We start from the raw sequence: 13622 nt of genomic DNA on the forward strand, positions 1-13622 counted from the left end.
GGTAGGTCTGTATTGACATTCTTTACATAGAGGTAGGTCTGTATTGACATTCTTTACATAGAGGTAGGTCTGCATTGACATTCTTTACATAGAGGTAGGTCTGCATTGACATTCTTCACGTAGCGGTAAATCTGTAATGACATTCTTTACATAGAGGTACATGACAATTCAAATGTTTGGGGTCACAAAGATTTCCTTATTTTTGAAAGAAAAACACATTTGTTTCTCAAACTAGACAAATGTGTTCATCCTCTTGCTCAGTTGTGCACCAGGGCCTCCCGCTGCTCCTATTCTGGTTAGTGCCATTTTGCGCTGTTATGTGAAGGGAGTACTACACATCGTTGTACGACATCTTCAGTTCCTTGGCAGTTTCTCACATGGAATAGCCTTCATTTCTCAGAACAAGTATAGACTGATGAGTTTCAGAAGAAACTTTTGGCCATTCTGAATCTGTAATTGAACCCACAAAGGCTTATTCTGAAGTTTTCAGCAGTGCTAACATAATCGCAAAAGCGTTTTCTAATGATCAATTAGCCCTTTGAATTGATTAACTTGGATTAGCAAACACAACGTGCCTGTGTACACCAGTGTAGATATTATGTGGAAAATCAGACGTTTCCAGCTACAATAGTCATTTACAACATAACGTTTGATATAGATAGCATATATGAACACTACTGGGAACATTCAAAACAGGGCAAGGTCACTTCTATTGCCTGTGCTCCACAGAGGGGGTGTCCCAGAACGAGATATCACACTCATTTTCTCTGGAAGAGAGCGGTGGGTCAAGGGAGGCAGGGAAATCCCACGGACCTAGGCCGATACCCCTACAAATGCAATGGGAATCGTTAAATTAAGATTCAACAACTTTGACCCAGGCAGAGATGATGGACCATAGTGAATGATGTGGACCATCAGGCGAAATCAGCCACTGAAGTTAGAAATCTCTGTCAAAATGGTGGAAGCTCTCACTGGAGTTACCAAGGGAGATTAAAGATGTCCTTCCGTGGCATATGCTTCTCACAGGGGCGAAAGTCTTTAACAATGGTAGTTGTATCAGTTTTTCCACTAAATCTCAAGCATGTTAAAACTTAACTCATGGTTAAAAACAGGAGGATCCAATTGTTCTAGGATGCAATTTGAACAGTGAGCCAAAAACAGTAGAAATCTGGGGAGATCCTCCCATTTAATGGCATTAAGGGGAGAAGACTTGTGGTGTTAGGGGTTCAGACGTCTTTGCGAAAGTCACACTGCTTGTTCCTCATGAAGATCTCTTTCTCAGCACCAGGCACAGTTTTAACTATCTGAGATATTGAGACCATCTGCTAAAATATGATTCTAAGATAACTGGCTTTAAAGTTCCAAAAATGTATTAGTTTGAATTATGTCATCAATGTTGATATATTGCGTTATTTTTAAACTTAATGAATTGGGTTATTTAAAGTAGGCTACTTTCAGTATAAGAGCATATTTAACAGAATTATAATGTCAATAACAAACAGAAACTTTGAGTCCAAAGCTTTTGTATTTGCAAACCCCCATGAGCAAGCACACACTTTGACCTGTCTGAATACAAGGATTTAAAAGATCATTAGAGAGATTGCGTGAGAAGCAGAGACAGTACCTACTCAGTAGACGCTGGTATCAGTTCACAGACTCCACAAAGACTTGAAAGGTTGTTTATTGGGTTTTTATAACATCTGACTGCAGGTAATAGTTGTCCTGTTGTACTGAGACCCAGGATCAACTAAAAATGTTTTGTGCCAATCTCTTTTAGGTTAATATTTTCAGATGCAGGTGTTGCCCTTCACCTCACCCACTACCTAGAAAACCAAACATGGTCAGTGTGTTCTGCTCCAACATCAGCTGAATGTCCTCAAAACTAACCACAAATGTTACCGGACAACGTATGAATCTTTTTCATAAATAGCATGACAGGAAGTAGGCAAGGTGCTGCCATTTTAACAATTCCTGCTTTTCTTGAGGAATGCCATTAAGAAAAAGTGATTAGGTGGAGTCTGTAAAAAGTATGTTTTATTTTCCTTTGTTGACAAAAGGTGTTAACAGTGAAATGTTTACTCACAAGCAACCGTATTCTATTTTAAATAAAAAAGCTAATTTAAGTATATGAAATAGAAATCAAGGATAAAAAGTAGTAAGACATGGAATATATACACTGTGATACAAATAAAGTTGAAATAATATAGCCCATTATAGCTTACGGTCTGGTGAATGTTGAGGGCCTGTGTACAGTCCTTGCACATGTGTTGTCCAGCCTGGTCTCACACTAAACCATCCTAATAATGCCTTGTCCATGGGCAGTTCAGGTAGTGTAAAGCCTATAAACCCATTATAACAGGTATACATTAAGTATAATTAAAACACTGCCACTCCAGCCATTCCGTGGTGTAGGGGAGCATTTCTAGGCATAAACATAGCTACAAGGCAATCAAATTAATGACAGCTTTGTGGGTGAAGTGCGTTTATTATTGAGAATCACTGACATATCGGTCAACAATCTGTATCTGATGATTACAGGCAAAAAATAATAAAAATCGGTATCAGCTACTTTAAAATGGTTAATTACTTCTGTCTGGTTGTGCTTTCAACTGAACTGGCGTTGAATTTCTATTACAGTTGTTTTGGCTTTGCTCTAGTTGTGTGTGTCCTATTTTTTTATTGTTACTATTTATTATTTTATGTTAGTCTTATAACTTATTTACTGCATTTATAGCCATTCATTGCATAATGTACAATTACAGAAAGAGAATTTAGATGTATTTTATTTCCATATAATTTATAATAATTATTTTCTAATTATTGTGCTTACTTTTATGATAATCTTTATTATTATTTTTTATATTCAGAAGCATAATTTTGGCATGACTTGAATTAGTTGAAATTAGCATAATCACCTGAATTAGCATTTGTATTTATTCTATGCCAGGGTACACCGTTACAGCTACTGCTTCAGTCGATCGTGATTATTGGCTATCGGTATCAGGCAGACATGTTCTTATTCTACATCCCTAATTTATAAAAAAAAAATGTATTCATAGCCTGCAGCAGATGAATCCCTGAATATGTTGGTCTCTGGTCACATCTTGGTATCTGATTACATGTTGTTGGTCTCTGATCACATTCCCAAGTCTGAATTGAAAAGGAGGATGTTGTAAGTCGATAGATTCCTAGAAATGTATTTGCTGAAAGCCTAAAAGAAGTAAAGGAATTGATACTTCTATAAATCATATTTCTCTGTAATCAAGTTGACAGTGTACACCAAGTGAGGCAATACTGACGTCAACAACCTATCTTGATGCATGAAAAAACATAGCCTGATTGACACTTCCAATAGCCAATCGCATTCTCTATGGTCTTGGCTCTTTAAAGACTCCACTAATAGGCATTGACTGAAGGAGGGAGAGATGCTGCGAGTTTTAGGACGACGTTAGGTTGTCATGTGGTAACCAACCAGAAGGTTACGAGTTAAAACACTGGATTATTTGATCATCTGACTGGCTTTGCGTAAAGGGAAGAGATATGGATTGAGTCGGGTAACCCGGACTGAAGTCTTGTTTTGTTTTTGGATGAATTATTCTGATATTTTTTTACATTCGTCGGGATCAGCGAGATACCTCTCTTCGCGCATAGGTCGTTCAACTCGCGATGCTGGACAGATAGCTGCATCATCATGTTGCTTCCGAGTTAGCGAAAGAAATCACAAGTTACACCAGGGATAGTGAGTCGTCGTCATATAGCTACAGAGGCAACCCGGCAATTGTAAGCAATACAGGAGGATGCGTTGGCTACATCTGTTGATTTGGCTTGCGGGCACTTCGGTGATACAATGTCGCGCACTGTGAATTGAACTACAGCGATAAGTAACTGGTTACATTGTATCACTTGGGTTTATGCCTGGGATTGGCGCGATATTCCTCCTTGATACATTGGGTGGGCGCGATCGTAATTAGTCAACATTTTCATTATGGGCACCAAGTGGCTGAATGTGGGATAAAGAAGTCAAAGTGCATTTTTTAACAAACTTTGCGACAGATACACAATCTGTCTAGACTTATCCTTATACATGCTTATAATCTATAAAATAGTATATTCTTACAGTTTATTCACTTTTTTATTGAAATCACCATAGTAGAAATGACATGTTCGACTTGTCAAGGGAGTGTAAATATTTAGAAATCCACTCCAACACTGGACGCGACTGCTCTGTTTGGATTTTGATCTTGACCCTTGAATGTATGGATAATAGCCAAAAAGATGCTGACTTGTAACTATGCTACGGACATTTCTACCTTTCTCGCAAATGGCCTATATAGTCTCGCGCTGCTAAATGTTATTGGATCCGTCTTGACTTTAGTGACTAATTGTAGATAAGCACAGTCTACAGTAGTATATTCTGTCTTAATTTAACCACACAATGGAAAACAAAAGAAATCGCCTAACCAAATAGGTTACCAATTGGGTAAGTTCAAAGTTACACAGGTCTATTTCATCTTGTATTCCTGACCCGTGGCTGATAATTGGTCCCTGTCCACACCAACTGTCATCTCATCCACGTGGAGTTCATCTTGGGACACTTGACAACTTTGGGTCGAGGGAACTTCGAGCCTTGACGCACGGACGGCGCCCTCCGCTGTAATCCCCAGACCAGTGCAAGGGAACCAAGCCTAACTTTTGTTTTTACTTTCGGCGTGGAGCAAAAGTAGGCTACAGCGATAACAACGCCCGATTAAAATGGCCGGCGACTGTACCTATACGATGCACTACACTGATGATGACACATTTCCTCCATCCAAACATTTACGGGATGTGCGTGTTCTTCAAGGGGAGGCCGCCGCCGCCCGTCCTAAAGGGCGTGAGTCCGTGGGTTGCTCGTCAAACTTTGAGATTATTGACGGGCTACAGTACCGTAAGAAGTTGGAGAGAGGCTTCATCCACTACCGAGAGGTGCTGGACGAGGATCGACGGCTCGGGGCAATAGCCACTTTCCACCGGAGGCGACATGGTACACGACACCACTCCCTGGATGACACTTACCGATCAGTGGCGGATAACTACTGGTGGGAGGGTGAGTCTGGACCGGTGATTACTATCGATCTCCCGTGCCCAATTGAGCAGTAATTCAAACCATTTAAAGGGTTCCCCAAGATGTGGGCTCTTCGCCAAAACCCCAAAATCCCATTGAAAACTATCCTGTGACGTTATTGTAAGGCTTTGTGTGTATGTATAGTCAGAGACATGGTATAGTTCTGTAACCTTGCCAATCGGTCCCTCTGCTGTGACTGATTTCCCATAAGCATTGCTTTTTTATGTCTCTCATCTGGCTTAAGAGACAGTTAATTCTCCATTCTGTTGAGAGAGAAGTCAACTCCTGTTTAAAACCAGAGAGAACTGAAAGAGAAGTTGATCTGCAGGCGTTGGAGGCCGATAGATACAATGAAGAAGTACTGTGTTGTTTTGCTGTTCAGAACAATAGAATCCTTTGGGCCTTCAAAACACTGCCTGTGTTATGTTGTTTGTTTTGTTGTACATAAAATCAGATCTCTGGATTATTGCACTAACAAATGATGGATCCATCCCCAGGAATGTACTTCCAGATCCGAGACTTTGTCCTGGGGTGTCCGGAGTGTCTGGAGCAGAGGAACAAGAGACCAGAGGTAATGAACCCCCGCACCAAAATTTCCAATTTCTCTGCCACTCACACGTTTGCTCTCTTTCACACAGCCTTTTTCCACATTCCCCATCCTTCAGTCATGTTCTCACCCCCAATCTCACGTTACCGCTCCCTGTTCCTCTCTCGCAACGTGACAATTCTCTCAGAAGCGCGAAGACGAAAGGCGCCTCTCCAAGACGATGATGACACACGGCCGTGACGTGCTCAATAAGCTGAGAAGCCAGCGGGAGGCAGGGCTGTTCTGTGACGTCACTCTGAGGACCGACGGATGCTCTTACTCCGCCCACAAAGCGGTGCTGGCAGCGGTGAGCGAGTACTTCCACGAGGTATTCACCGAGATGGACTCTAACCCTGGCACCAAATCTGACATTGACCTCACAGGTATGAGAAGCTCACCATCTTTATCTGTTTTCCTCAATCTCTGGTCTGTTGTTATGTTGATGTCCATGCTGTTGTGGCATGGACCTGACAGCTACTGCTCTAGATCTTTCTACCTCACCCTCTATTTTCCACCTTCTCGCTCCCTCGTGTGTTTACCCCTCCCTCCATTTCCTCCTCTCTGGTCTTGTCAACATCTGTTTGTGAGTTAGGACGGATGTTTGTCTAAAGTTTGGCCCAATATTTACTTACTGTCTCTCTTTCACTCCTGTAATGTCTTTCATTCTTGTTCGCTGCCTTTCTCTTCTGTTCTTCCATTTTCTGTCCAACCACATTTACCTCTCTTCTTTCCGGTCTTGCAGGTTACAGTGAGTCTAGCCTAGTGTCCCTGCTGGACTTCTCCTACTCCTCCATTCTGTGCGTTTCTGAGGAGGAACTTCAGGAGGTTAGCACCATGGCCCGTCACCTGGGCATGTGGCCTGCTGTGGACGCTTGCTTAGCCCTCCAGAGGGATCAGGGAAACCATACCCACTGCCCCACCACGGAGCACCGTGTGCTGGGTTTCGCCCCACAGAGCCCTGGGTCTCCCCGGGACCTCCACCACCACCACCACCGCCAACAGATGGACAGGAAAACTGGCGTGAAGGAGTCGGAAGATTGCGCTCGACCGATTCGAGATCAGTGTCGTGAGTCGAGGGAGGACATCCTGAACAGACGTTCCCCTCGTCGCCCCCCCGGACCCAGCTTTCACCCCCCGGGGCAGAACAGCCTCACCGCCAGCCCCACGTGCAGGATGAAACTCATGGACTTTAAATCCCCCTCCTTAAAAAAAAGAACGCCCCCCCGGAAAATCACCCCCACCACCCCCCGTTCCAGAAACACCTCACCCTCCACGCACACCCGTCTCCTCCGCTCCACACCCGGGGCTGCCCAGAAAGTCCAAAGACTGCTGCCCAGGACAGGGAGCCCTCCTCGAGGCCAAAAGTTGCGTCCTGCCCTTCGTCCTGCGTCCACCTCCTGCTCCCCCAGACAGAGGGCTGGATCTGAGGCCACCACAGTGGTAGTGAAGGAGGAGGAAGAGGAGGGTGAGGAGGATGAGAAAGATCATTTTAGAGCACTGGAGAAGTATAGGCTAATGAGTGTCCTCGGGTTACAGAGGACGTCCCTCCTTCCCAGACCAGAGGATCTGATTGGATGGAGGCAGAAGAAACGCCTCCGGAAGCTTAAGGTCAATAACTATTCGCTGACCAAGAGGAGGAAACCCAGACTTCAGATCCCAGGGGGCCTGGCATTTGGAGGGATACCCCTGTCCCTCCCCCTTTGTACCCCTGCCAATGCGCAATTCTTGAAGAGGGTCATAAAGACTGAGCCCGAGGATCCAGTCAGCATGCAGGAAATGACACTGAAAAGACGCAGGCAGCCCCGGCGGTTTCCGCCCAGTGACAGGAGCATGCGCAGTAAAGTGACGTTACCTGACCTACAGGAGCCTGAGTCCAGGAAGCCCTATGGAGGGAGGGATCTCAGACGGTCTGTCAGGGTGGACGAGTTCAGCCGCAGCCGTCCGGGTCTCCCACCCTTCTCTGGAAATTCTAGAGTTCCAAATCCCAAGAGGAACGTCTCCACTGTCCAGATCAAACCGCAACCTGTCGACTACGCCATCTCACCCTCGCCCCTCCCAACACAGGGCGCACACTCAAACACATGCACCCACCCTACCAGGGCCCACCCCAGAGACAGGGTTACCATAGAGCCTGTCAGGGTGCTCCGCTATAACAGTGGGCGTCAGTTTGCCAAGGCCAAGCTCGGGCGGATTGGCCGGAAAGAGGCTGGGAGGGCCCAGCGTAAGTCCAGAGAGGAGATCGGGAGGAAAGGGAGCTCTGAGGGAGCGAGGAGTGTCACAGAGGGAGAGCCTGGAGCTCTAAGCAGCAGGAACACCATCCCTGATCCCGTCTCTCCTCTCCACAGCCCTGCTCTGTACAGGGTTATCAAGGAGGAGCCAACAGACCCCCTACCCGTAGCAGAGCCTTTCCCGGAGCCACCATCCCCAGAGCTGGGCAAGAGGCAGAGCAAGCCCCCTGTCAAGCTCCTAGACCCAGGCTTCCTCTTCAGCTTCTGCCGGCCCGCCGGAGGGCCCATGGTTGGGGTTAAGAGGGAGGAGGAGAGCGTGGATATCTGCCTAACGCGGTCCGTCTCTAGGGGAGAGAGGTTTGGTCCTGGTGGGACCCCAGCGAGGGTCCTGAGGGCCAGGGGAGGCCCCACACCTCTGCCCCGGGTGAAGAGTGAGAGGGAGCAGAGAAGTGTGAGCCACAGTCAATCTCCGAGGCAGGGGCCTCCGAGGCTCGTCAACTCTCCTCAACGCAACACCGCCCACTCCGTTAGAGCCACTGGGTCAAAGGCTGCAGGCACGGCCCGTGACATACCAAAGGTACACACCAGGGGCCGGGGAGCGGGGCATTCTGAAGTTGCTGCGGCATTTGAATTGAAAAGCTGTTGCTGTCTTCCATCCTCGCCTTTGCGATACAACAGCAATAAAAGCAGGATCATGTAAATACTCAGCAGGGCCTCAAACAAACTTTTTGGCCACAAAGGTTCTCTGAGGGAGATAAAATCTACAGCAGATTTTGTAGCAAGTATATTTTCCCCAACTCACCATAACACACAACAAACAAGTTTTCTGTGTTATTTTTCTCCCAAAGGTTTTTGTGCGCTATAAATCCTAACTTACCTATAGTCAACTTAATTAAAGATTTATTTTTGTTTAAAAAAAAAAGCAGGTGAAGCATGCACTATATAGAACCCTGTAAGATTCTGGTGGCTGCCAAATTGAGGCAGTGGTACTGTAAGCCATACCTGCCATGTTGTACTAGAGAGGACAATTCGTGGTTTGGTTTACAGGTCTTTGGTGTCTGGGGTCATTGTCCACCTGGTTTACAGGTCTTTGGTGTCTGGGGTCATTGTCCACCTGGTTTACAGGTCTTTGGTGTCTGGGGTCATTGTCCACCTGGTTTACAGGTCTTTGGTGTCTGGGGTCATTGTCCACCTGGTTTACAGGTCTTTGGTGTCTGGGGTCATTGTCCACCTGGTTTACAGGTCTTTGGTGTCTGGGGTCATTGTCCACCTGGTTTACAGGTCTTCGGTGTCTGGGTTCATTGACCAAGGAGTGATGTGTGGTATTGATGGTGCAGTTGTAGACTAACGTCTAAAGGGGCTCTATCCACTCCACCTCCACCCCGTCGATGTGGATGAGGGCGTGCTCATCCTTCCCTTTTCTGTAACCCCTGATCAGCTTCTTTTTCTTGCTGATTTCGAGCAAGAAAAAGGCAACAAGTCACCTCCTCCTTTTCAGTTGTCTCGCTGTAATCTTTGATCAGGACTTGTCAGTGTCGTCTGAAAACTCAGAGTCGCGTTCAACCATGCACCCTTAGGTCATAAAAGGGATGAGATGTTGAGGGTGAGCATGGCGGGTGTGTTGTTGCACACCTTCATTGGGTGGCCTGTCAGAAAGTTAATGACCAGTTGCAGAAGGAGGTGTTCAGTCCCAGGGTCCAGAGCACAGTTAGCTTAGCCATTGACAACCGTTGTCACACTGGTATTCCTTTTGTCCATGTGGGAGAGGGCGGTTTGATGTGCAGTCCCTATTGTCTTCTGTAGATCTTTTCCAGTAATATGACCATGTAGTTAGATTCAATCTTAGCCCAGCACTTATCGGATGAACCGCAGAACATTGTCCAGTCTGTTCTCCTAACAGTTCCCAAGTTTAGCAGCAACTTCAATATACCATTTCCTTATTGATCATTTCACTGGTATTTTCTCAGGGACTTTTTGCTTGAAGGAAACAGGAAAATTGAGTTGTGGTCAGATTTGCCAAAGTGAGGGTGGAAAAAGGAATGTAAGAATTAAATACTTTTCCTCTTAAGAAAGCGTAAGTGTGTGCTTGTCCAACAAACATGCATCTGAAGAAATATACATGTTCTTCAATAGATTCTTACAGAATGGAACCAATTCTGATTGTCTGAAAACTTCTTCCCCTTTCTCTGCAGAAGCAAGTGAAGACCCTGCTCCTGGCTAGCCGAGGTCCCACCCAGTTGGACTCAATCCGGCGGGCGCGCCTCAAGCAGCTGCGTGGTCCTCGCAGTCAGGCCCCCAAAGCCAAGTCGTCCCACGTCTGCCTGCAGTGCCGGGCCTCCTACAAGGACTGTTACGCCCTCATTACACACCGGATCAGGCACATTGAGGGCAAACACTGGCCCTGTCCTGTACGTATTACAACTTCTACATTACTGCCCCTACACGCCCCACCTCTACCCGTACCCACCTCACCTCTACCCGTACCCGCCTCACCTCTACCCGTACCCGCCCCACCCATACCCACCTCACCTCTACCCGTATCCACCTCACCCCCACCCATACTCACCCCACCTCCACCCCACCTCCACCCGTACCCGCCCTACCTCTACCTCTACCTGTTCCCACCTCACCTTCACCCATACCCGCCCTACCTCCACCCGCCTCACGTCTGCCCGTACCCGCCTCACCCCTTTTCCACTCCCTCCTCCCGACCTCTTAGGGTATACTGACCCAGTCTCAGCCTTGTATTTGTTTACCCATTCCCACTGTCTTGGTACCGTTGAACCTCCTTTCCTCCACTGTAATCAGGTTCTACAATAGAACTGTGTATCTATGTTGTAGCTGTGTACTGACGTAGACTGTATGTTGTCTCTGTGTTGTAGCTGTGTACTGACGTAGACTGTATGTTGTCTCTGTGTTGTAGCTGTGTACTGACGTAGACTGTATGTTGTCTCTGTGTGTTGTAGCTGTGTACTGACGTAGACTGTATATTGTCTCTGTGTGTTGTAGCTGTGTACTGATGTAGACTGTATGTTTTTCTCTGTGTGTTGTAGCTGTGCAGTAAGACCTTCTTCAGGATGAGGAATGTGAAAAACCACATCCGGACACACGACCAGAAACTGTATAAGTGTCGTAGCTGTATGACTGCATCCTGAGACCTGACTGGAGAAGTAAGTGAATATTCCTTGTCCCTTTTAAGGCCCACCATTACTAAAATCATTTGTGTGCAGTGCATTCCCTGCTGTTGTCAGTGAACAGTGGCGTTTTAACAGATGTTCCATGTTTTGAGGCCGCAAGACATTGCTTTAAACTAGTCTGTTTTGGCTTTAAACAAACGTGCCAGCAGTCCTTCTGCCAGTGAAGATGATTGTTTTCGGGTTAAGGATTCTACTGTTGTTTCTTATCATTGATTTCCTGTCCTGTCAGTGGTGCATTATGGGACTAACTTTCCAGTTACTTAACTGTCAAGTTTGTTTTAGGGTTGAAGCTGTCTACATTGACTGATGTGACAAGAGGCGAGGTGGAGAAACATTGTTGAACAGCTTGTACATACAAAGGCATCTGTCACATCCAAGCACACGGCTCCCGGGAAAGATGTAATTACTATGATGACGACGATGATGACGGTGATGATGATGATGATTATAATCCTCCTTGATTGTTAATTTTATTTAAATAACCAAACTTAAGTTCATGTTTGCATTTTTGGTAGCTACAGGGGTTTAAACTTGAACGTTACACTCAGGGGGTGGGACAATTGTGACATAACTGTATTTAAATGGTGGACGTCGTCACAGTTTGTGTAAATGAGAATTGTGTAGATTGGAAATGATGGAAAATGATGATAATTATTCATACTATTGTTATTGCTATTGTTATTTTTCTATGTATAGACTGAATCTTTGAGTGCACTTATACCATAGCTTTGTTGTAAACCTAAGAGAAGTTGTTATAACAGAGGAGTAGCCAGAGATGGGAAGAGTAGCCAGAGGAGGAAGGAGTCCCAGATTTAATACTTGAAAGTTCACAGGGGTTGAGTTGGAGATGAGTTGGAGACTTGGCAGAGTGTTTAAAGTTTGTAGGCAACCGGGGACGGGCGGGGGTTCCCTTTCCTGCTACTCTCTCCTTTGGTGTTCAGAGATGGTATGAGTTGGGTATTGTACCTCGACCAGACTAGAGTCAGGGTTTGGAAAAGGGGTTCAGTGGCACCAAGGGACCCCTAAACCCTACACCTGTGTGAATGTAGATATTGGACAAAATCTCATTGACAATAACGATAAGTAATTATGAAACCTCCCTGTAGCATTTTAAAGGGCAAGGCAGATTACTAGATTACTATGTTGCTTTAACGCACCTGTCAAATCCTCTGTTCTTTAGTGGTGTGTGGGGTTTAGGGGTCGGACCTATAAGTTGGCTAGTTGGGAGGGGTTTATGACATTGCTGCATGTTTGACTGCAGGTCTGTTTTATCTTGTTGTCTTTTCAAATTCTGCCTATCTATTTATCTATAAAAGGGAAAACTGTCAGGTCCTAATGTGAATCTCTTAAATGTGTAATTAACCTTACTGTCTCAACATGGATGTTGGGTACATCCAATAACAACCACTTAATGACTGCACGTCTCTCGATTTTAACAAAACCTCCCAAACATGTTTGGTGATTGTTCTGTACTCAGAGAGACATTTTGGACCTGAATGTCAACACATGAAAGGGAGAAAGTTGCTCAAAATTGACCTCACTATACCATTAGACATTCATATCTTCGTTATTGGAAAATAATAGATATATTTTAATAGATTAAAACATGGTATGACTGTCTGTCAATTGTAACCAATTGAACATCATTCCGGTGCAGTTGGTATAAGAAACGGAATTTCCGTGTACGTTTTGTGTTGTGCCCACAACTGGTCTAGACCAGAGGTGTCCAAACTATTTCTCGGAGGGCCGTGTGTCTGCAGGTTTTCGATCTCTCCTTGTACTTGATTGACTAATTAGGTCACTAATTGGTTAGTTTCTACCCTCACCTGGTTGTGTAGGTGTAAACTGGGAACCAATTTAGAGGAAAAACCAAAAACCTGCAGACACACGGCCCTCCGTGGAATGGTTTGGACACCCCTGGTCTAGACACAACACATGATATCCCTGCACACTACATCAACATAGCTAGTAAAACATTGACGTATACATGTCATTTACTTTTTCATTTCTAACTACTTTCCAAAGATGGTTGATGGTCCACTCACTTTGAATGTTAACAGGGTCATTCCTTCTTTTATCCATAATATATTTCTAGGATTTTAGTAGATTTTTCTGTGGTTGGTTGACAGTATGATTTCAAACAATAGATATTCCCAAATCAACATTATCTGATGTGTTGACTTCAAACCATCTTTGATCTAATTTGAAAGTTGAAATATAAATATTATCCCCATTTTAATACACTCAACCTCATCCATGTTTATATGTGGAATTTTTTCACAATTTGTGCTTATACTTCATCCCCAACATCCTTGAGACTCAAAAGACAGAAATGGATTGTGATGAAATACGAGTAGGTTTGGAGTGTTTTGTGACATGCATTCAAAAGCTTTTCATAATGCATTGTGGTCAGTGGCAAGTGATGACATACTAACAAAATGTGACAACATCTTTTTTTCCATAACAAAAGATGAAAAACACTGTTGAGGGATCAACTACAAACACAG

General features: G+C 44.9%; 1 protein-coding gene across 3 annotated transcripts; it reads left to right on the forward strand.

Moving 5' to 3' along the window:
- The first annotated feature begins 3428 nt into the window (after positions 1 to 3428).
- si:dkey-229b18.3 lies at positions 3429 to 12912 on the forward strand. Of its 3 annotated transcripts, none has more exons than XM_013137848.4 (7): positions 3429 to 5086; positions 5602 to 5675; positions 5839 to 6073; positions 6433 to 8495; positions 10111 to 10326; positions 10972 to 11088; positions 11388 to 12912. In XM_013137848.4, exons 1-6 carry the CDS (start codon positions 4753 to 4755, stop codon positions 11071 to 11073), a joined length of 3024 nt encoding a protein of 1007 aa, XP_012993302.3. In that variant the 5' UTR covers positions 3429 to 4752; the 3' UTR covers positions 11074 to 11088; positions 11388 to 12912. The 3 variants fall into 3 exon arrangements, with proteins under 3 accessions (XP_012993302.3, XP_010903811.4, XP_012993303.3); XM_010905509.5 differs by having other exon boundaries at positions 11398 to 12912; XM_013137849.4 differs by having other exon boundaries at positions 5842 to 6073; positions 11398 to 12912.
- Positions 12913 to 13622: the final 710 nt, after the last annotated feature.

The sequence above is a fragment of the Esox lucius genome, chromosome 16 (genome assembly GCF_011004845.1).
Source record: "Esox lucius isolate fEsoLuc1 chromosome 16, fEsoLuc1.pri, whole genome shotgun sequence".
Taxonomy (NCBI): domain Eukaryota; kingdom Metazoa; phylum Chordata; class Actinopteri; order Esociformes; family Esocidae; genus Esox; species Esox lucius.

What these genes read in the sequence shown, in the direction of transcription:
- si:dkey-229b18.3 (XM_013137848.4), top strand. Translation starts at nt 4,753, where the DNA reads ATGGCCGGCGACTGTACCTATACGATGCACTACACTGATGATGACACA. An exon ending in AGAGGAACAAGAGACCAGAG is followed by an intron (nt 5,676 to 5,838) that starts GTAATGAACCCC and finishes CAATTCTCTCAG; the next exon opens with AAGCGCGAAGACGAAAGGCG. An exon ending in GCAAACACTGGCCCTGTCCT is followed by an intron (nt 10,327 to 10,971) that starts GTACGTATTACA and finishes TGTGTGTTGTAG; the next exon opens with CTGTGCAGTAAGACCTTCTT.